At 39.0% G+C, this 22,022-nt stretch overlaps 1 protein-coding gene across 1 annotated transcript in view; it reads right to left on the bottom strand.

The window, feature by feature from the left end:
• Positions 1 to 22,022, bottom strand: part of SYNPR (synaptoporin) — a 342,958-nt gene that overhangs the window by 131,827 nt on the left and 189,109 nt on the right. The window contains exon 3 of the mRNA XM_063115396.1: positions 1,630 to 1,754. Coding sequence (XP_062971466.1) covers positions 1,630 to 1,754 — 125 coding nt within the window. The remainder of the gene's footprint in view (positions 1 to 1,629; positions 1,755 to 22,022) is intronic.

Here is a 22,022-nt window from a genome sequence, read left to right as displayed (position 1 = left end):
AGCATGCGTTGGCTTGGCCGCTCTCCACCAGAAGCCAAGGGGTTCATCCAGATCTCTCGGGAGTATCAAGCACACTCACGCCCATTTCCACCAGCACAGCACAGCTCTTATTACCAAATAACCAGGGTTTACATGTTTAATATTTCCGAGCTTGGTACTCTCTTACTAGTTAGTTAGGAGAGTATCTACTTAAGTAGGGGTGCTGGCAGCTTTTGTCAGTTCTATACTTAAAAGCTAGTCAGAATATTGGTATAAATGCCACTTTGCCATGATTCATCCCCTGTGAACTGAGGCACCTTTGCTGTAGACTAGAAAAAGTTCACTAGACCAATATTTTAAGGATGTGTTCCATGATAAACAAATCCTTTGAGATATTCAGTGGAAAAAGGGTTTCCATGGCCAAATGTATTTGGGAAACATCATGTCTCTCTTGTTGCTTCAAAGTGCGCATTAGAAAAGCAAAGTGCTAAGAAGTATTTCTTGAATTTATTTGTTCATATTTTAGAATTTTCTCTCTTCTTTCCTTTCCTGTCCCTCCCTCCTTTTTCTTCTTTTCACTCTTTCTCTCTTTTTAGTAACATTGTTTATATGGGACTCAATGGGAAAGATTTTTGAAAAACACTGTGCTTGCCTGTTTAAAAAAAGTTTGTAGGGGCCGATTTTCACTTTTCTCTGTAATTACAGAGCCAGCACTGTGCCTTGTACAAGGTGCACCCTCAATAAATGCTTGTTAAATTGAAGGGAACAAAAGAGTATATTAATTAAATGCTAAAATATTGTGATGAAAGCTGTTTTTTAAAAATCACAGCAGTTATTTGGTGTCAAGTATTTGGGAGTTTTACAGAAATAAACTACTTCAAAATTGAATTAAATTAATCCACTTAAGGCATATGGATCAAAACCACAAGATGTCAGGTTTGGCTCAAGCCCTGGTAGGTATCTAGCTGTCATTGTAGACAGGGCACAGAGACAGATAAGGTATTATCTATCATAATGAATTTATAAAGAGGTTGAAAAAATTATTTAAAGCAATTTAAATATAGCAGTAGAGATGTGAGCTCTGGGCTTAAGCCAGGTGGACCCAAACCCTGACTTTGCCACTCACTGGCTGAAGAAATGTGGGCAAATGTATACCTGTGCCTCAGTTTCCTCATTTGTTAATGGTGATGATAATAGTACTCCCCTCAAAGGGTCATTGTGATGATTTAGTGAGATTTAACAGTTAATTGCAGTGTCTGGCACATGAAAGCAATATTAGATATTAATATTATTAAACACATCATCAGCCAGAATTGCATAGTAAATATGAAATTAGAGGTGACACATGATTCTATAGAGAATTTGGGAGAATTTAGGATTGGAGAAAATGGATGAGGAAGAAGGAATTGTATAATCGAAGTCTCTGTATTAATAGCCCCATACTGGGGTCATATGTAGCTTTTTTTTGGGGGGGGGAGGAGAGTCAATTCTGGCTTGAAGGAACAATTCATAAATCCTCCCAGTGTGAGGTGATGGGTGGGCACTCTGAGGGTTTTGTGGCTTCAGGCAGAATCGTTTCTGAGAGGAACCTCAGAAGGAAGACAGTCCCCCCCTCTGTGAAGCTAGCGAGCACGAGCCGCCACTCCCTACCTGAACGGGTAGGCAAATGCGATGTCAATGCTGAGGTTACTTTCGGTCTTGTTGACGCAGTCCACACTCAGCCGCAGGCCTCCGGAATAGCCACCGCATGTTGCAAATGCAAAGATTGCAAAAAGCTGTGGAGGACAAAGAAAGAAGAGCAGGCAGCTGTTAGAGTGATGTTGACCTAGTGAGATGTGTCAACAGGAGCTTAATGTCTGGATTAGGGTACCGTCCTTATGAAGAGCAGCATTGCATTTGGTTCAGGCGGGAGGGTGAACCGTAGAATGATGCTGGGGACTGGGCAGGTGGTGTCTAAAAGAATAGTCAAGCTAGAGAAATGTTGCTTGGAGAATAATTAAAGACAAAGACACAATAACTGTGTTTGAGCCTGTAAAGAGTTGTCATGCCTCATAGGGCAGAGACGCAATCCCTCAAATACCCAGAAAGCAATGCATGTGTTAACAATGGAAGTCTCCAGGTAGGAAGAATTGTTTCCTTGCTTCCTTTTTTCATTTGGCTGCATTTTCTTCAATAAACATGTTTTGCTTTTGTAATAACATAGATTGATTTTTTAAAAGTCATGGTCAGAGACTTCTAGAGCTAAAGGGTTGGGAAAGAGTAGGTGAGTATCTAAGAGATGCTATTTCAGAGCGCAAGATTTCAACATATTTCAGCCTCAAATCCCCATTGGTGGTTACATCTCTGTGTCGGGTGCTATTCCTAAGTCAGCTATTTAAAGTTTTGACTGGTCACCATTTAAGGTCATAGTCTATCCTGGTATAAAACGTGAATCTGTGGGGAACTAGGCACCAAAAATTAGAAGCAGAAACTCAGGGAAATCTTCTAGAAAGAAGAGGCATCTAGAAAAGGCCTGAGATGGGAAGTTAGCAAATGCCACATTTTGTCCACTTCAAAGTTTGGTTGCATTCAAAAGAATTTCCTGCTAATTTCCAAAGGAATCAAATGCATCAAATGCACATAACACTAACATATGCTGGAATTCTCCAATTTATTTGATTTTAATTTTGGAATCCAGCTTCTTACAGCACCTGGGGCGCCTGTTAGGAACACTAACTCACTTTGCATGGTGAGAGGGGTTATAGTTAGGTTAGGTACATGGGCTCTGGAATGTGACCTTGGGAAAGTTGCTCAGTTTCCCCATGCCTTGGTTTCCCAATCAATAAAATAGCATTGATAATAATTCTTCTGGGTCATTTTGCTATTTGTGATATGATACAGAGAGTCACTGTGGGCAAGAAGGCTGCTGGAGCTGGCAAATTCAACAAGTCTGTCCCGGCAGTTCAGAAAGGAGAATGAATATTATCTATAACATCTGCCACTGTAAGAACAGCCTTGGAATTATCTCAATTGGCCATTTAACTTTAATAGCAAGAGACTGGTTAATGATAACAAAGCATGTAAAACCTTCACAGGAAAAGCAATGTTTTATAGATCATTTTCACATGTGTAGCAGTTTTAAGTTATTAGTTTTTAAAAATCAGTGTTTTGTTTATGTACTCAAATAATGAACTGACAGAAAGAGAAATAAAGTAAGCCCATTTACACTTGTCACGCAAAAAATAAAATACCTAGGGATCAATTTAGCCAAGGACGTGAAAGATCTCTACAATGAGACCTACAAACCACTTCTGAAAGAAATTAAGGAAGATACAAAAAGATGGAAAGATGTTCCATGCTCTTGGATTGGAAGAATTAACATTGTGAAAATGTCTATACTACCCAAAGTGATCTACAGATTCAATGGAATCCCCATCAAAATACCAAAGACATCCTTCACAGAAATGGAAAAAACAATCTTAACTTTCATATAGAACAACAAAAGGCTGAGAATAGCCAAGGCAATCCTGAGCAAAAAAAAAAAAAAAAAAAAAAAAAAATTAAAATAAAGCCAGAGACGTAACACAATCTGACTTCAAATTATACTACATAGCTATTGTAACCAAAACAGCATGGTACTGGCATGAAAATAGACACTCAGACCAGTGGAGCAGAATAGAGAACCCAGAAATCACCCCTCAGGCTTGCAGCCATCTGATATTGGACAAAGGCAACAAAAATCTACATTGGAGAAAAGACTGCCTCTTCAACAAGTGGTGCTTAGAATATTGGACATCCATATGCAGAAGAATGAAACTAGATATGCACCTCTTACCATATACTAAAATCAACCAAAATGGATTAAAGACTTAAATATAATACCATAGTACTGTGTTGGACTTGCAGAAGGAGAGAACATTCCTTGGGCTACAAAGTGGACTGAGGGCAAAGGGGGAGGGGATAATTGGGTGGAGGACACGGGGTACACAAATTAACACAATTTGTGGTAATGGACATGCTGCCAGTACACATCTGGCCTTCACATCTTGGGCACGAGGGGTGACAATCAGCTCTGTATCTCATGAATATTCATAACCCATAATAATAATAAAAAAGCTGTTGAAAGATGCATATAAAAATAATCAGTGTTTTAAAAATGGAAACAACTGACCAAAAGACATAGTAGGTATAGTAAGGGCAAAATGTGTTAATATGTGTTAACACTTGTGAAGCATTTAAAACAGATTCTGGCACAGTGCAAGCACTCAATAAATGTTAATGAAGACTATTGCTGTAAATAGTGGATGCTCCTGGCCATAAAATGGGAAATTTAGACTTAATCCCTAGCTAAATCCACACAACTGTCAGCCCTAATGAACCAACATCCAAGCAGTCTAGAAAAGCTAATATTTTTCACCTTTTTTGCTTTACATCTTAGTTTGCCTAACTGATAGGACTTGACAAGGCATTCAGAAGCTATTCCAGTCCACTCCACAATCTGGAAATGATGTGTAGAATGACAGGGCTGAAGGGAACCTGATCTTTATCCTTATGGTGTGGATTTGCTTACTTCTCATGAACAAATGCTCTCTTCCTAGCAGCTCTTCATATTGGGAAGAATCAGGAGGAAATGATTTTAATAGTTCAGTACTTAAATCTAGGTTTCATCATTTAGTGCTGGATGTCCCAGCCCTTTATGATATGTCAAGATAGCATCTTTGGTAAAACTCCTTCCAGAAGAAAGTATGGTGTAATGGGGTCCACAGCCCTGTGCTGTGGCTGTGAAGAAAGCCCTTTCTGTCTCCAAGTATTCTTATCTGTAAAATGGGAATATCTCCCATATCTCCCTGAATCACTGAGATAATTAAATGAGATGGAGTACGTATTTATGTTCCTCCCTCTCCCAATTCACACAGAGATTTGTGTGATATTTACACATATACATTTCTCTGGGGCAAGCGTCCTAAGTGTGTAATCAGCAGTTGTACACACAAATGTAGGGAGATGTTGTCCATTGTGGCCATTGTAAAGTGCCTCTTATGGGCCAGGTATTGTGCCCGGCACTTAAAATATATGATCATATTTCCTCGTGGTAACAATGTTGTGAGGGTGTGTGTGTGTGTGTGTGTGTGTGTGTGTGTGTGTGTGTGTGTGTGTGCATGTAAAGCTTAAAATTCTATATTAAAGATACATCAGAATAGCATAGTTGCTTCAAAAAGTTGCATTTAAAAAATTCCTTGGGACATTAAAATGTAGCAAGTTAGAGTAGAAGGCCATGAAAACAAACCTTGCCCTGCCTCTCTCTTCCCTTTCCCTGACTCTGGAGAAAGGTTGGTAGACTGGTACAAAGTGTTACAGTTAGATAGGAAGAATAAGTTCTGGTTCTAGGGTGACAATAACTAACAATATTATTTTGTACATTTCAAGATAGAAAAGAGGATCTTAAATGTTATAACCACAAACAAATGATAAATATTTAGGTGATAGATATGCTAACAATTCTGATTAGATTGTTATATAATATATGCATGTATTGAAACAACAAACTGTACTCCATAACATGTACAATGAAAAAAGTAAATATAATAAAATTTTTAAAAACTTTTAAAAAATGTTGTTCATTTCAGTTTTTAGTAGCTATAAAGAAACTACCTTAGCTTTTCATCTTGAAGTGCTTTATATACAATAAAGTATCATTAATACTACCATATAATGAACATAAGATGAAATAATAATTATGTATTTAACTAGTTCAAAATATTAGATGCATGCAAAAGAGGCATTAGACTATTGAAACCACATATACGACTATTTTTTCCTTTAGCTTCCATTGAGCTCTGGAAACACAAGACATTGTACTTGAGTTAAATATACCTATGGGTTTTCTGGTTAAGTTTCTCCCTTCCCCACAGTCCTCACTGATTAAAGGGAAATCATACTGTGTGACTGATATCAAATTCATATGGGTTTGTTGAGGACTAAACAGATAATGTCTGTATAACACTGGAAGAGTCAGATCCTGCTGAGTGAATAACCTGTTACAGGGATGGTTGATTCCATATTTGGAAGGGTGAAATCAATTCCTTTGGAGTTTATCAGCCATGGGCTGGTCCTGTAATTAGCATATATCAAGACACAGTGAGGAGAGGGGACCGGAGGTTCTTTGGGGAGGGAGGGTTTTTGAGACGCCCTTGGTGTTGTAGAGAAATATAGAGTGGAGGAAACTTCACAAATCCTACTGATTCCCCTTCCAGTCCTTCGCTCAAGCACTCCACCCTAGGTGGAGCAGAGCAGTTGCGGAGTTAGGCAGACCTGAGTTTGAGCCCAATCCCTAGCTCTGCAACACTGGGCAAATTACATCACTTCTGCAAACCTCAGTTTCTACATCTACTAGACCAAACTAACTTACTGATTCATTCAGCAGATGTTTAATGGTGTACTTACTACATGCCAGCTGTCTGGGAACAGAAAGGTTAAAAAATCAGAGAAAAGACAAAGATGAAGAAGGTCCCTGCCCGTCATGGAGCTTAATGCTGGATGGGGAGACAGACAGAACCAAAAAGAACATACACATAAAATAATTACAAATTATGTTAAATGTTTTTAGGGGAAGCTACTCTAGACAGGAAGTTATGCTTGAGGACATCACATTTATGCTAAGACCTGGAACAGGCACAAGAGGAAACCATGTAAAAAGTTGAGGGAAAAGTGCTCTGGTCAGAGGGAACAGCATATGTGACAGTTCTCGGGGAGGAAAAGCTTGACAAGTACTGGAGCCAATGGAAGGAGGTTGAGAGTAATTGTATTTCCCTCCTAGGACTGTTGTGCGTATTAACTGAGAGAACACGCTTAAAGCCTAGAGCTGTCAATAAATGCTAAATTATCTCCTCTGTCTTTGTCATCTCCTTCCTGTCACTAATACTGTGGTTACTACAATTACTACTGTTACTACTACACTAGTGAAATCTGAGCCTGGAGGGAAATTCCCTTGTCTCAACTCAGATAGAGTGGAAGTAGAACTAGGATTCTGGACTCTAGACTCCCTGAGTCCTTGTTCTTCTACCTAGCTCTAGAATTGCAGGAAGAACAATTTTTGTTCACACGAATAGGAGTTGACTGTCAAATGGTCCAGTATCCTTTGCCCAGAAATGCACCATGGATGCTTTAGTGACCTGAGGTTCTCCATGTTTCTCCTGGATATCTCACAAATGCATACCTGCAAGCTCATTACTGGAGCAGATGGCTATTTCCCCTCCCTCCCTCCTTCCCTTCCTCCTTTCCTTCCTTCCTATTATCCTTGATGGGGTGGAGGAATTTAGAAGGAGGACCTTGGAAGACATTGTAAATAGACAGAGCCTTTCTTAGCTTGACAACTGATGTTCTGAGGGGCCATTAATATTAGCAACAGGAAGGTTTGTGTGTCTCATAGATGCTTGGCTTTGCAAGACTAAGGCCATTTCCTAATACAGGCACTATCCCCTTCTGGGAGATGGAAAAGATGGAATAATTTTCTGTTATGTAGCTGGGATGGAATGAGAACTGTAGGTGAATCCAGGGAAGCTAAGGTGGAAGAAAACCCTGAGGGGACACTGTGGGGGGTGTGCAAAGAGGTGAGATAGAGGAGCTAAAGAAAAAGTTCTTTATCTGAGCCTGACTCTGTAAGTAACTTGATGACACATGTACAGATGCAGGGTGGGAAGTGGGTGTGTGGGGGGGTGAGGTGTGTGCATGTACACATGTGTGTATTTTCTCCAAACTCTGGACTCTGCACATCGACCCTCAACCAACCCCATGCCTTCTTTCTGGTGATGTGTGTACTAGCCCACCTCTCTAGACATCGAAGGCATAACCCAGGGGCAAAAATCTACTTACCCTTCAAGTGGAATTGTAAAGCCTCTCTGTTCCCATCTTTCCTCAAGCTCCCAATTCTTCTCGAACAAAACAGAAACCCCATCCTCATGTCAAACCACTGACTCAATCATTCACTTCCCTTGAGTTCAGGGGACCAAAATAAATCTACAATGAACCCTCATTTCACTATTCTCTTGGATGATCTATGGCTCTCTCCCTAAAAACAAAAAATGACTCTTGAAATGAACAAAATTAGACAACAGTCCCCTTGCATGCCATCTGATTAGAAATACATTCAGGTGAAAGAGAACAGAAGAATTGCCCTGCATTTTCTGGCTTATAAGCATCTATAAACCAAAGCCACCCACAGCAGGAGTGATACCTTTGCACAGTTAATGACTTCTAAGGTTTTTCCCTGGAAAGAGGGCAAGCAGCTGCCTGCTTGGAACTAATCGAACCACACAAGGAGTATCAATGAAAGATGCTATTAATCCTTCTGTTTATTTGCAAGTCACAGTAGAAAGACAGGAAGACAGGAAACCAGGCTGATTAATGGCTCTTGTAAGGATCCTTTTGTAGGGATTTGGCAGTGAAGTCAGGGAGCAGATTTCTCCCAAGGCCTGGTACACAATTCCAGGCATAAAGCATGCCTTGGAAGAAACAAGTGAGAGGAAGGAAACTGGCAGGTAAGGAATTGGGAGATTGGACCAAGTAGTGGTACTCACATTACCACCAAGCTGTGTGTGCCAACAACCAGCTCTCTTGGAGCTAAAGCTGTGATTTGTAGCATTTGTCTATTTCCATAATGTAATATTTTTACCATGGCCAATTCCAAGCTACAAACATAATACCTCTGCACTTGGATTGGGAAGAGATCTGCAAAATCAGCTGTGCTCCAGCAGGCCATTGCCACCAAGGGACTCCCCTGGGACAAGAACCTTCACCCACTTTGGTTTATTTCATTGGTTCACTCCTTTTCCATCAGGTACGATTATTCATTCTTCCATTCATTAATCTGCTCAACTGCTTATTCACTTAGTGTAGCAGAGGCTGTTGATGGCCTGCCCTTATCTCCTTAGCCCACTTGAGAGGACAGCTGCAACTTCAGGGGGACAGTCCTCATGCACACGAAGGCTTCCTCCCTCACACACCTGAATCCCACTGCTGAGAGCTTCCTCATGTAGCACGACTATGCTTGGCCTGTTACCGGAGCTAGAGAAGGCGGAAGTTCCCAAGAGTTAATTCTCTGGCAGTTTCCAACCAATTTGGGATAGAAATTGGTGGATAAAAACTCCAACGTTCCTGGCTCTCTGTGGGACAACTTGGAGGGGTGTTTGATACAGTTTCTCAGAGGGTACCCTTTGGGAGTGAGCCCCCGTAGATCACAGAAACAACCTACTCATTAACACACCCTTGGGTGGCTTTCTTCTCTTCCCTGTCCCACTCCCCACCTGTCATCGTGCTTCCTGCCATTGCCTCCTAAATAAACTTCTTGAACCCAAATTCTTGTCTCAGCATCTGCTTTTGGGAAATTCAACTAAAACAGTGATCAAACACTGACTGAGTGAGCACCTATTACTCTTCAGCCACTGCAGTGGGCCCTGGGTCTACATTAATAAAGGAAATTATATTTCCCTGACCCCCTTATCTTATGCTTTTCTGCTTCTGACTGATCACACTCTAGTCTCTCCAGCTGCCTCCAAATAAGCTGAGCTCCTTCCAGCCGCAGACGCTTTCTGTCTCCTTCACCCAAAACTTCCTCTCATGGATGGCTCCCTCTCATCCTTCCTTTTCCTTTTTAAATAGGAAGTCTTCTTAGACTACATCATCTCAACTAGTCTTCTTCACCCCATCCCACCCCCACCATCACCCCCATTATTCTGTTTTTTGTGGCTTTTTTTAGCACAGGCAGACTTTTTAAAAATCTGTATTTGGTTGGTATTATTTATCACTTCTTATGTCTTGTTTTACCACTTCCTTGAGGAAGGGTGATGGACTTGTTTTTGTTTATTGCTGAATTTCCATAACCTTGCACAGTGCTGAGAATGAAGTAGGCCTTCATTAGTGCTGCTGACCAAAAACATAAAAAAAGAGACATACCCCCCCCCCCCAGGGAGCTGGCTATGTTGGGGGGATAGAGACCAGTGAATAAATAGGCACTGTGACAGTGCTTTACTCTTGTGGCAGTAGTGGAAGCATGTTAGGGAAACCATCATACATACTTGCAGAGGAGGGGAGGAGACACAGCTGTCTGGAGGAATGAATAGCTAAGCAGAAACCGGGAAAGCATGTCTGATTTATGTAGGTAAGAGTGAGAAAAGAGCATTTTAGGCAGAGAGAGCAGCAAGTCAAAAACTCACAAGTGAGCAAGGAAAGCACATTTGGGCTGTGCAGTTGGCATGACTGGAGCATACGTTGTAGAGTGGGAAGAAGGGAGTGACTCAGTTCAAAAAGCAGGCAGAAATGTGTCAGCTATGGTTTAGCAGTGATCTAAAAATGATACCCCATATTGATAAAGTTTGGATATGTTGTTCCCCCAAAGCTCATGTCAAAATCTGATCACCAGTATGGCAGTACTGGGAGCTCTTCAAGTTATGGGGGTGGGGTGGGGCGTGGATCGCTTATGAATAGATTAATGCCCTCCCTGGGGGAGGGGGTCGTGAGTGAGTTCTCGCTCTATTAGTTCCTGTGAGAGCTGGTGTTTAAAGGACCCTGGCACCTCCTCTCTCTCTCTCTCTCTCTCTTGCTTCCTCTCACCATGTGATCTGCTTGTACCCACTGGCTGTGTGCCACTTTCTGCCATGAGTAGAAGCAGCCTGAGGCCCATGACAGGTGCAGCTGTCCCAGAATCATAAGCCAAATAAACCTCTTTTTTCTATGAATTACCCAGTTTCAGGTGTTCTACTACAGCAACACAAAAATGGACTAATACACATCTCTAGCCACATGTATAATTCTTCACACTTATGATGGTAGAGTTGAGTACTTGAAACAGAGAACATATGGTCCACAAAGCCAAACATATTTACTATCTGACCCTTACAAGTATATTTTGTCAATACAAGAAACCTGGGTTTTATAAGGGCAGGGGAGGGGCATGACCAAATTTGCAGTCTGAAAGGCCACACTGGTTACAGTGAAGAGTGTGGGTTGCAGAGGGTGAGACTAGATGCTGGAAGATGAGGAAATGTCTTACTTCCTTAGACAAACTGCAGGTCATTTGCTAACAGGACTGTGCCTCAGGCATCTTTGTGTTCCTCATTGTGCCAGCATGTCGTAGGTGGCTCATAAATTTTATCAAGTGAGTGCATATAGGAATGCACGGACAAGAGAAGATGAGAGGATGAAGAGCCCAAAAACAGGGATTTGTGCACTGAATAACCCTATAATAAACATCACGATGATGATAGTAATAATAAAATAACTATGTTTAGTTCTTTGTGCCAGTCTCTTCAGTAAGTACATTATTTACATTGGTTTATTTAATCTTCTCACCACCCCCTGACGTGGGGACATGTCTCTCATGTTACAGGTGAGGGAACTGAAGTTAAGCGGCATGACTGAGGTCTCACGGATTATCGGTAAGTGAAATAGTCAGAGTTTGAACTCATATCTGCCTCTCTCTATATTTATCTTCCTTCTTTCCCACTCTCCCAGGGATGTGAAGGGGTCTCTGTCAGCTGGAGCACTCTCTGGAAAGACTAATATGTACAGAAATATAAATTATGGGCTTTCTAATTAAGGCTTTCTTTGTCACATTGATGTTCAGGAAGCCAAGTGAAAGCTAAATGAAGCCTCTGTGAGACAAAACCCTGATCTGATACCCTCCAGACTGATGCCAGGGTAGCTCACAGATTCTGCCCAGCAACACAAGCCTGCACTCTGCAGAATCACAGGCCATCAGGGGAAGGGAGTAGAGTCTGGCATGACAGGCATATTTGGAAAGCCTGATGTGAGTAGGTTATGCTGATTACACTTGACAAGTCCCTCCCTCTCACTGCCAGCCACCCACAGCCGGGGTGCTGGGATTCTCATTTTCATGCTGCTCCATCATTCAACAGCTTATAGGTGAGAGAGGCCCAAATGCCCTTTACCCCCCAGTGTACCACTCTTGCCCTTCCTCCTTTTATGGTCTGTCTTGGGCTGATGAGCCATCTGTCCTCAGCACCTCTAAGAGCATTTCTGGGAACACAGCTGTTTGTAGGAGCTGATCCCCTCAACAGTAGCCCTGAAAAAGCCAGGAATACACACTGTCAGGATGTTTCCCAGGGCAGAAAGAGCTATTGATTGACTGGAAGCTCCCAGTAGACTGACGAAGCCCTCTAAAATGTAATGTTCTGTTCCCACTGATCTTTCTCTAATTCTTCTTTCTTTTAGTTTTTCTTCTCCAAATGATAATAGGATTTTTTCTTTTTAAGGAAATTGACTGAGAGTCTTCTTAGCCATTAATTTATGGTTACTACAACAGGTATACAAAACTTTGACCCCAAAAGTTTTTGTGAACAACCCATAAAACCTTGGATGGGGCCTTCATATGAAGATAAAAACTGAAAATTGTCCCTGGAAGACAGTAAAATTTTGTTTTATTTGCAGGCACTGAAAACTATTGTTAAAAATCTTTCTCCCCATAGAGCTTTGTTTTTTCCTGCACATAACTCTCTGTGGTCTTAAATGGCTCCAGTATCTTCCACGCTGTATTCCATTTCATGCTACTTAAAAATGGGACACTGTGCCCTTGTTGCTGCTTTTTGATTTGTGTGAAATCTTCCTAGGAATAAGCAGCCTTACAGAATTGGTACTTCACACCATCAACTGAAGAATTCTGATCAGGCCCTGCAGAAGAACTCCAAATTACTCACATGGCAAAAGGAATTTCTGTTTTCATTTTCTTGTACTTGCAGGCTAGGAATTAGATCAGTTAGCAAAGTATTTTGCTAAAGATAACAGAAAGCATTACCTGTAGTGGCTTAAACAAATAGAAGTTTGCTTTTCATGCATATCATAAAGTCTAGAATTAGGTGGTTGCTGGTATTCATGATGTCTAGGTCAACATCTCTTTGGTTCTTATGGTCTTTGCCTCATGATCACAAAATACCTGCTGTGTCCATTGACCTCTTTACCTGCATTGGAGCTAGAAAGTGAATATTCGGATTTCCTGAACTCCACAGAAGAAGTAGGCATGGGGCCAAGGGTGGGGAATGACTGTTGAATCAGTTAGTCTCCATTGTCTGCCACAGAACAGATGGCGGAAAGATGGCAGAAATAAAACAAGCTTCCTAGACATTTGATAAAGGCAAGACAGCATGGTCAAGCCCATTCAGTATCTGGTCATTTCCCTTTCCCTAGTGAGTGCCTAGAGAGTCCTGTCTCTGTATCCAATTTGCTAGTTTTAACTTTTGCCCATGAATTGAAATTTAATTTTCCACTTGAATTTTATTTTCCCACATAAAGCCTGACACAAATCTTTAAAATAAAACACATGGCTGAAATAGTAAAAATAATTTGGAAACAATCTTCATGCCTGTAAAAAAAAAAAAGTAGATAGTTAAATAAATTATGAGGCATTCAACCAATGGAATCTTATGCAATGGTTAAAATGAATAAATAGCAGGACAGAAGGTCAAAAGTTCTTTATAATCTTTTGTAAAGCAAATAAAAAGTAAATTGCCAAGTATAACATACATGTATTGCATTTTTCTGAAAGGAAAACTTTATACGTATATACATTTTTTAAAGACGTTGAATAGGTCTGGAGAGAGAGCACTAAAGTTGTTACCATTGAGATTGGAATTTGGAGTCAGAATCTTAGTTTCTAACTGTTTTTGTATTATCTAAATTTCTTTCAATAAGTGTAAATAACTTTTTCAACTAAAAAAATTTAAAATTGCAAATTTAGACATTCTGTGGGTAACATGAGCAAAATAAATTCAGATCTGTAATTAGACGGCAGTGCTGTTTTTAACTTTCATTTGGATGAAAAAATATAAAGTCAAAGAAACCCACTCCCTTTTGGAATTACCTCAGTAGTACTTTCAAATTATTTGTATTTACAGAGACTATCACTGAAAGAACACTTTTGATCTGATTATTTAATAAAATATTTTCTCAAAGTCACTCATCAAAATCAAGGTAAAATACACCATGGGAATATATGGCTCAGGTACAGCACCAATTATTAGTTGAGTAAAAAGTGCAACTTATCTTTCATGAGCTTTCAGAAGGATAATTGCTTTCAAAGGAATCAACTCTTTTTTTTTTTTTTGTCTTTTTTCGTGACCGGTAAGGGGATCCATTTCTCTCCTATCTATCATAATGGAATAACAAGATAAAATAAAAATTCAACAGGGCTTCTCCCTTAGAGCTGACATCATTTCTCTGACATCTGATTAGAGGGAGACTTGTGAATTAATTTATTGCCTATGTTAGTGTTTTTGAATTGACATTTTTCCTGGGTAAACTTGTGGCATGGACTAACTGAATTTTCTTAACTACCATAACTACATCTTAGCTCATTGGAGAAAATAATTGATGCTAGATATCTTAACTGCCTGCTTCTGCTTGATAAGAAAATTAGAGCAGGATAAGCTCAAGGTGCACAGTCACTGCTCTGCACTTCAATAATACGCATTGAATATGCTGGTGTGAACTATTCCTTGCCAGAAGCTATGCTTTCATAATAATGCATAATGATTAAATTTTTAAAATTAAAACTAAGTCACAACCCTCAACTCTCCCCTCCGTTTATTTTTTAGAGTAGTCTTTGGAATACCATGCTCAGTGTTCTCTTACTAGAAAATAAAATTCCCGTTGGGATTCAATTCTGGTTGAATTCAGTGTTTTTTGCATGTCTTCTTTAACATTTAAATATTTCACCAACTAGAGTTGTATTTATATCCATAAAGCAATGTAGAATACCATAGGGTTATTTTGGAAAAAATATTGATCCATAACCAATTGTCCGCATTCAATTAATGTCTTTTCACTAGGCAGCAAGAGTCATTAAGCAAAGAAGTCTCTCTCATCCCCCCTCCTTTTTTTTCTTTTAATTCAGCTTCATCTTAATAAAAGACAAGCACAGTGTTCCATAAACAGAATAGTTGGAGTTGATTTTTTTTTGGCAATTTTTTTTTTTTTTTGTGATTTATGGCTATATTAAATAAATTCCAGGGTTTACCAACTATAGGCCATGATAGAAACAGTCATCATATTTAAGCTCATGAGCTAAAATGTAGCAACCCAGAATTAGTCATAGAACTACTTATTGTCAGAAGAATTTTGAAACATGCAAATAATTATGTATAGAAATTTGAAGGCCTTTTTACATTCTGAGTCCTTTGAACACTTCACTGGCAAGTCTCACCTCTACAGCTGCTCATACTTCAAGACACTCATAGAGTTGTTCTGACCACTCTGATTTCTGACTTGGAAATCAGTGTCTGAACCTCTGAGACATGATTCACGGTCATTAAATCCCCTCTCTAACAACAGGGAACTTGCTATGATGTATTATTTTGACTGCATAATGGAAAAAGAAATAAGCCTAAAATAGGCAACTAAAAGGTAGCAGGTGAGAAATTTCAAAATACTGCTACAGAAGTTCTAGAGGAACAGTTTGAAGTACATTCTTAAGTAGTATTTTCTGATTATAATTATAATCATAATAACAATAACCAGAATTGCTGCTGCTACTTAGTGAGCTTCTATTTGTATCCAGAAATGCACTAGGTGCTTTACAGACATTATCTCATTGAAATCTCATAACAGTAGGATAGGTACCAACATTATCCCCATTTCAGAGCTAGATAAACCATGGCTTAGAGGGATTAAGTGATTCGTCTAAGGCCACAAAAATAGAGAATGATAGTTTAAATCCATGAGTTCATAACTATACTAAAAGGAAAAACTAAACACAAAAATATAATTGGTCACTGTTAGAGGATATTAGTGAACAAACTCATTAGTTTAAAAACTGGTAAGTAAAAGAAAAGAATCAATCATTTATCTTGCCTTTTCTTTACGAGTGCTACCAGTAGGTGACCAAAGAGTAAAAAGAGGAAGTAATCTTTATAAAAGTATTCAGCTAATAATGAAGAAGGGATGATAGAATTAGAGTATCACCATTTTTCAACTTGTTATAGATTGAATATTTGTGTTCCCCCACCCCCAAATTCATATGCTGAAGCCCTAACCCCCAGTGTGTCTGTATTTGAAGTTGGGGCCTCTAAGGAAGTAGTTAAGGTTAAATGAGGTCATAAGGGTGGGACCCTGATTCCATAGTCCTTTTAAGAAGAGACACCAGCTCTCTCTCTCTACAAATGCACACACCAAGGAAAGGCCATGTGAGCACACAGTGAGATGGCAGCCATCTGCACGCCAAGAGAAGAGGCCTCAGAAAGATACCTGCCTTGCCACCTCCTTGAATTTACACTTCCAATTGTCCAGAACTGTAAAAAATAAATTTCTGTCATTTAAGCCACCCAGTCTAGGGTATTTTGTTATAGAAGCCCGAGCTGTCTAAGAAACAACCCTTCATGAATTAATAAATATTAGCACTGATGACTGATACCACAAACGAGAGATAACCAGATGTTATGTGCCTCGAATGGAAGAACACACCAATTTTGAAGTATTCTTGGCAAAAAAACCCCCAAAACAACAACAGAAAACCAAATCCTGAATTTGAGCAAGCCTGTATGTCCAGTTACCAATTTACAAAAAATACAGGAGCAAGATGAACATGTAAAATGACACTGCGGGGATGAAATCAGTAAAACCTAGACCCTGAGAAACTCTCCAAGGGAAAACACCTTATTTATACAAGTAAAACAGCAAACTACCAAAATGTACCTCCTCCCAAAAAAAGGGATGGGGAGAAGGAGAGAAAGAGAGAAGAGATTATGGATTAAAAGGTCTTAAGAGATATATCAACCAATCACAATGAGTGGATTTATTTTTTTTATCTAGATTCAAGAAAATTGAAAAAAATAATGAGATTAAGTGAGACATTTGGAAATATATAGATATGACATTGAATTGTTGCTAATTTTTAATATGTGATATGATATTATGGTATTTTTGTTTTAAATACCTTTAAGATGCATAGTACTTTGTTTATAGGAGAAATGACATATGCTTGGGGAGTGTAAAGATGAGAGTATGAAAGGAAAAACATTGGCTGTGAGCTGATTATTGTTGGAGCTAGGCAGTGAGGAAGTAGAAGGTTATTATATTATTCTGTGTTCCTTTATGTATGTTTGAAGTTTTCTATTATTAAAAGTTTTAAAAATTGAGGTCCTATTATAAAGAAATCTATATTCAGTATAAGTTTGACAAAATTCAATATAGCTTTTTCATTTAACGTATATAAACAGTTTTCTTGTAAGAATATTTTTAAAAATCTTAATCAAAATTCCTGAGAGGAATACTTTTAAAAAAAATTATTTTTATTTTTTAGAATGTATTTTTTTAAATTATGAATATTCATGAATACAAAGCAAATCGGCAGCCCTTGTACCCATGATGTGAGGGCCAGATTCATACTGGCAGCATACCCATTAGCAGAAATTACTTTTGTACCCTGTGTCCCCACCCAATTATCTTCCAACCTCCCTCCTCCTTCCCCTTTCCCCCCCACTCCACTTTGTAGCCCTAGGAATGTTCCCTCTCTCTGTAAGACCAACACACTACTGTGGTCTTTCTTTCTCTCTTAGCTCCCACATATGAGTGAACACATGTGGTATTTATCCCTCTGGGCTTTGCTTATTTCACTCAACATAAGTTTCTCCAGGTTCATCCATGTTGTTGCAAATGGGAGTTTTTCGTTCCTGCTTATGGCAGAGTAGTATTCCATTGTTTATATATACCACACTTTCCTTATCCAATCATCCATCAATGGACATTTACGTTGGTTCCATATCTTGGCTATTGTAAACAGAGCTGCAGTGAACATGGGAGTGCAGGTATCCCTTCAACATGATAATTTCCATTGCTCTGGGTATATACCCAGAAGTGGGATTGCTGGATTGTATGGAAGATCTATCTGTAGTTGTTCAAGAAACCTCCATACTGTTTTCCATAGTGTTTGTACTAACTTACAATCCCACCAATAGTGTAGGAGCATTCCCTTCTCTCCACACCCTCGCCAGCATTTGTTATTCACCATCTTTTTGATTATAGCCAGTCTAACTGGGGTGAGGTGGTATCTCAATGTAGTTTTAATTTACATTTCCCTGCTAACTAGTGATGTTGAGCATTTTCCCGTGTACCTGTTGGCCATTTGTATGTCTTCCTTTGAAACATGTCTATTCAGCTCCTTTGCCCATTTTTTAATTGGGTCACTAATTTTTTTACTGTATAATTGCTTGAGTTCTATGTATATTCTGGATATTAATCCCTTGTTGGATGCATAGTTAGCAAAAATTTTCTCCCACTCTGTAGGTTTTCATTTCACTCTGTTGATTGTTTCCTTTCCTGTGCAGAAACTTTTTAGTTTGATGTAGTCACATTTGTTTATTTTTTCTTTTGCTGCTTGTGCTTTCAGGCTCATGTTCATAAAGCCTGTGTCCAGACCTAGTTGCAGAAGTGTTTCACCTATATTTTCTCTTGGTGATTTTACAGTTTCGGATCTTATACTTAAGTCTTTAATCCATTTTGAGTTGATTTTAGTGTATGGTGAGAGATGCTTATCTAGTTTCATTCTTCTGCATATGGATATCCAGTTTTCCCAGCACCACTTGTTGAAGTGGCAGTCTTTTCCCCATTGTAGATTTTTGTTGCCTTTGCCCAATATCAGATGGCTACAAGCCTGAGGGGTGATTTCTGTGTCCTCAATTCTGCTCCACTGGTCTGAATGTCTATTTTTATACCAGTACCATGCTGTTTTGGTTACAATAGCGTTGTAATATAAGTAGAAGTCAGATAGTGTTATGCCTCCAGCTTTATTTATTTATTTATTTTTTGCTCAGGATTGCTTTAGCTCTTCAGGGCCTTTTTTTTTTTTTTCCCCATGTGAAAGGTAAGATTGTTTTTTCCATTTCTGTGAAGAATGTCATTGGTATTTTGATGGGGATTGCATTGAATCTGTAGATCGCTTTGGGTAGTATAGACATTTTCACAATGTTAATTCTTCCAATCCAAGAGCATGGAACATCTTTCCATCTTTTTGTGTCTTCCTTAATTTCTTTCAGAAGTGGTTTGTAGTTCTCATTACAGAAGTCTTTAACTTTTAAAATAAGAAAATCTTACTCTGTTCCATTATAATACTGCAGGACTTAGAAGAAAACATATTCTCTTTTCTTTTACACAAATTTTCATTCTTAATCTTTATTGATTGCTCTAAGGACCTATTTAGTTCTGCCTCATTAGGAGACAGCAGCCTTTCCTCATTATGTTTTAATGAGATGAAAGATCACTATAGCTTAGAGGGCTATACATTCCTTATAAAGGACACAATTTACTAGGCAATAAGATGAAAATCCCTACCATCTTTCAATAATGGTCTTTCAATTGATTAAATCCAAGAGGTAATAAAATATATTAAATTACTTAATGTTTAATATATTGGTTTTATTTTCTCAGCACTAATGATAAGTGGAGTTCATGTAGACCATACTGATAAGCACAGACATAAATACTATCCATCAATTTCAGCACTGCCTAAGATACTGCAAGCATGGAGCTACCTAGTGATTTTTTAACCAAAAGACAGAGGGACCATTTCTAAAAACTGTACTTTCAGTCTCCCAAATTAAACTTGTGCCACTTTTAAGATACATCTACCAAGGTTAAAATACTATCAGAATCATCTTATTTGTTCATGGAACCAAAGACAATTATGCAAAAAATAGTAACATAATCCTAAAAGAAAGGATTTGCATGAGCTATAGAAAATCAAAAGATCTTGGATAGGAACATAAGTGTAAAATGTCTTGCAAATAGCAGTTGCTCAAAAATGTGTATACAATGAATATGAAGGATGATTATTCCTCTACGAGACAAGAAGGAGGCACTGGATAGGGTTCTTGGGAGTTATGCTGAGATGGAAAGGAGGGAAATTGAGGGTTCTATGTGGAAAGATCTTAATCTTCTTTAGTAAGTGAAGTGAGATCAAATAATTAATGGCGATGAAAAAGGAGATTAGGAATTTGAGGAACTAGGGGAAAAAAGTTAGAATACTGACTGAAGATGTGGAAAGAAATTAAGCAAAAATGAAACAATTAAGAATTATAAAAAGGTACGATGCCATTACATTATTTCCCTTGCTTGGTTGGAAGTCCTTTGAGATTGTGGGCCATTCTTTGGTCATTCCTGCATCCCCCATACTGTGGGAATGTCTGTAAATTAAAATTTCAGTAATTGAATGACAGTGTCTCAAGGTTTGAGTTCATCTTGGAATAAAATGAACTCATCTGGGGGAAAATGTGACAGTAGTCATCTAGGAAAGCTCTGGTAGGATGACATGAGGAATATCTATGGACCTCTGTTTTATCCCAGTTTGTCATTTGAGAAACTTCTGAAAGGTATGGACTTACTCCATAGAAAAAATTTTACCTGTATATATATATATAAATTGTCATACTGACTTGGTGGATTCAGAGACCTCTCAGGGCTCTCTGATAGACCAACTCAGAGATCTGAGGACCTCAGGCTAAGAAACTTCACTCTTACAGAGAGGCACGTATGGTGCCACAGCTGGTGGCAAACTATAAATGACTCCTTCTGAGATCTATTGCTTACATTCATTCACAGTTACTTTGGAGACAACTACTATTTCCAAGGCACTTTCCATTTCTAACCCACCACTTAGGTTCCTGATTCCACACCTTCCAGTGTCCTCCAGGACTTACCATAAATCACTTCCTCTAGAATTGTGTCAGTATCTAATTCCTTTTAGGTTATTTGCATGTGCACCAAAGCTGAATCTATTAAGAAAATATAGGATCTGGATTTTTTGAGCTAGCCTGCTTCTTAGAAGGAAGCTAACTTGAATGAAAATCACTTAGCTGAAAAGGTGTAAGATGCTACAAAGTAAAGTGACTTTATCTGTATCTTGCTCCCTCGACTACAGAAGAAAGTGGCGAAATCCTTCTGGGAAACCTACTGGCACATGTGAAACCTCAATAACTATGTGTGGCATTGAATTGATTTCTAACGGAATAACATGGTCTCTGAGGAATGTGATTAGCAGCAGCCAAGGCACTAACTCTGTGACAGCTTAACTGTGTGTCTGCAGAGCAGAGGAGCCCAAGGGAAGGAGGGAGTCCAGCCTTCATTCATTTCCCTGATGGCCCCAGGTCTGGAGGCACACACCAGCACAATTCCCTGTGGGAAGCCAAAAGTGATGCCCAAGAGACTGACCGAGAGCTTCCTTAGCAGAGATTGCTTGGAAATGCGTATTGTAATGGATGCACAGTGAAGTACTCAAAGAATAAGCTTCCAGTCTACTGTTTTCTTGCCTTCCTGGTCATAATAAATGTAAAAGGATATCATCATTTGAAAGAGATCAGTCTCAGTTCATTTTACGTCAATGTACAATTTAGGAAGGGCACCTTTCCATGACCTCTGTTATCAATGACCATAGAAGATGATACTCTGTGGTCTGGGAATAAAGTGTAACTCAGTGACCTAAATTAGAGGTTAAGGAGTATAAAGTCACACCACTGAATTCAAGGTTTTATTTGATTTATTATTTGTTCCTGGCAGTTTTTTATCCCATGCAGTTTTATCAGAGGTATGTGGACTTTTTTCTTAAAATAAAGAATGAATATCCTTTAAATATAAATATTTATTGACAGCATACTAAGTTCATATATATATATATGAATAAAACATATATGATTGCTGCTCTCTTAGAGGTTAAAGTCTTGTAAAAGTAACAAGCAATAAATGAATAAACAAATATAAAATTGTAATAAAGGAAATTAAAGGACAAGCAGGTACAGTGACAGAGAATAACAATGGGGTCTTCTCAGATAAGGTGAACAGCGAGGCTTCTTTATACAGGGGACCCTCAGGACTGAAAGACTGTGAGCGAGCTAGCCTTGGGAAGAGTTAGAGATGAATGAAGGGAGAATCCTGGGCAGACAGTTCTGAGAAGGGCAAAGAGTTGGCGTGTTTGAAGAAAGGAAAGGAAGCTATTGCAGCTGCAATGGGCGAGGAGAAGAGCAGCACGCCAGTGAGGCTTGAGGCAAGACTGGACAGGGCCTCATAAGGAG

The sequence above is a fragment of the Cynocephalus volans genome, chromosome 11 (assembly GCF_027409185.1).
Source record: "Cynocephalus volans isolate mCynVol1 chromosome 11, mCynVol1.pri, whole genome shotgun sequence".
NCBI classification, from domain to species: domain Eukaryota; kingdom Metazoa; phylum Chordata; class Mammalia; order Dermoptera; family Cynocephalidae; genus Cynocephalus; species Cynocephalus volans.
The sequence above is the reverse complement of the archived record's forward strand: the minus strand, read 5'-3'. Positions and strand labels throughout refer to the sequence as shown.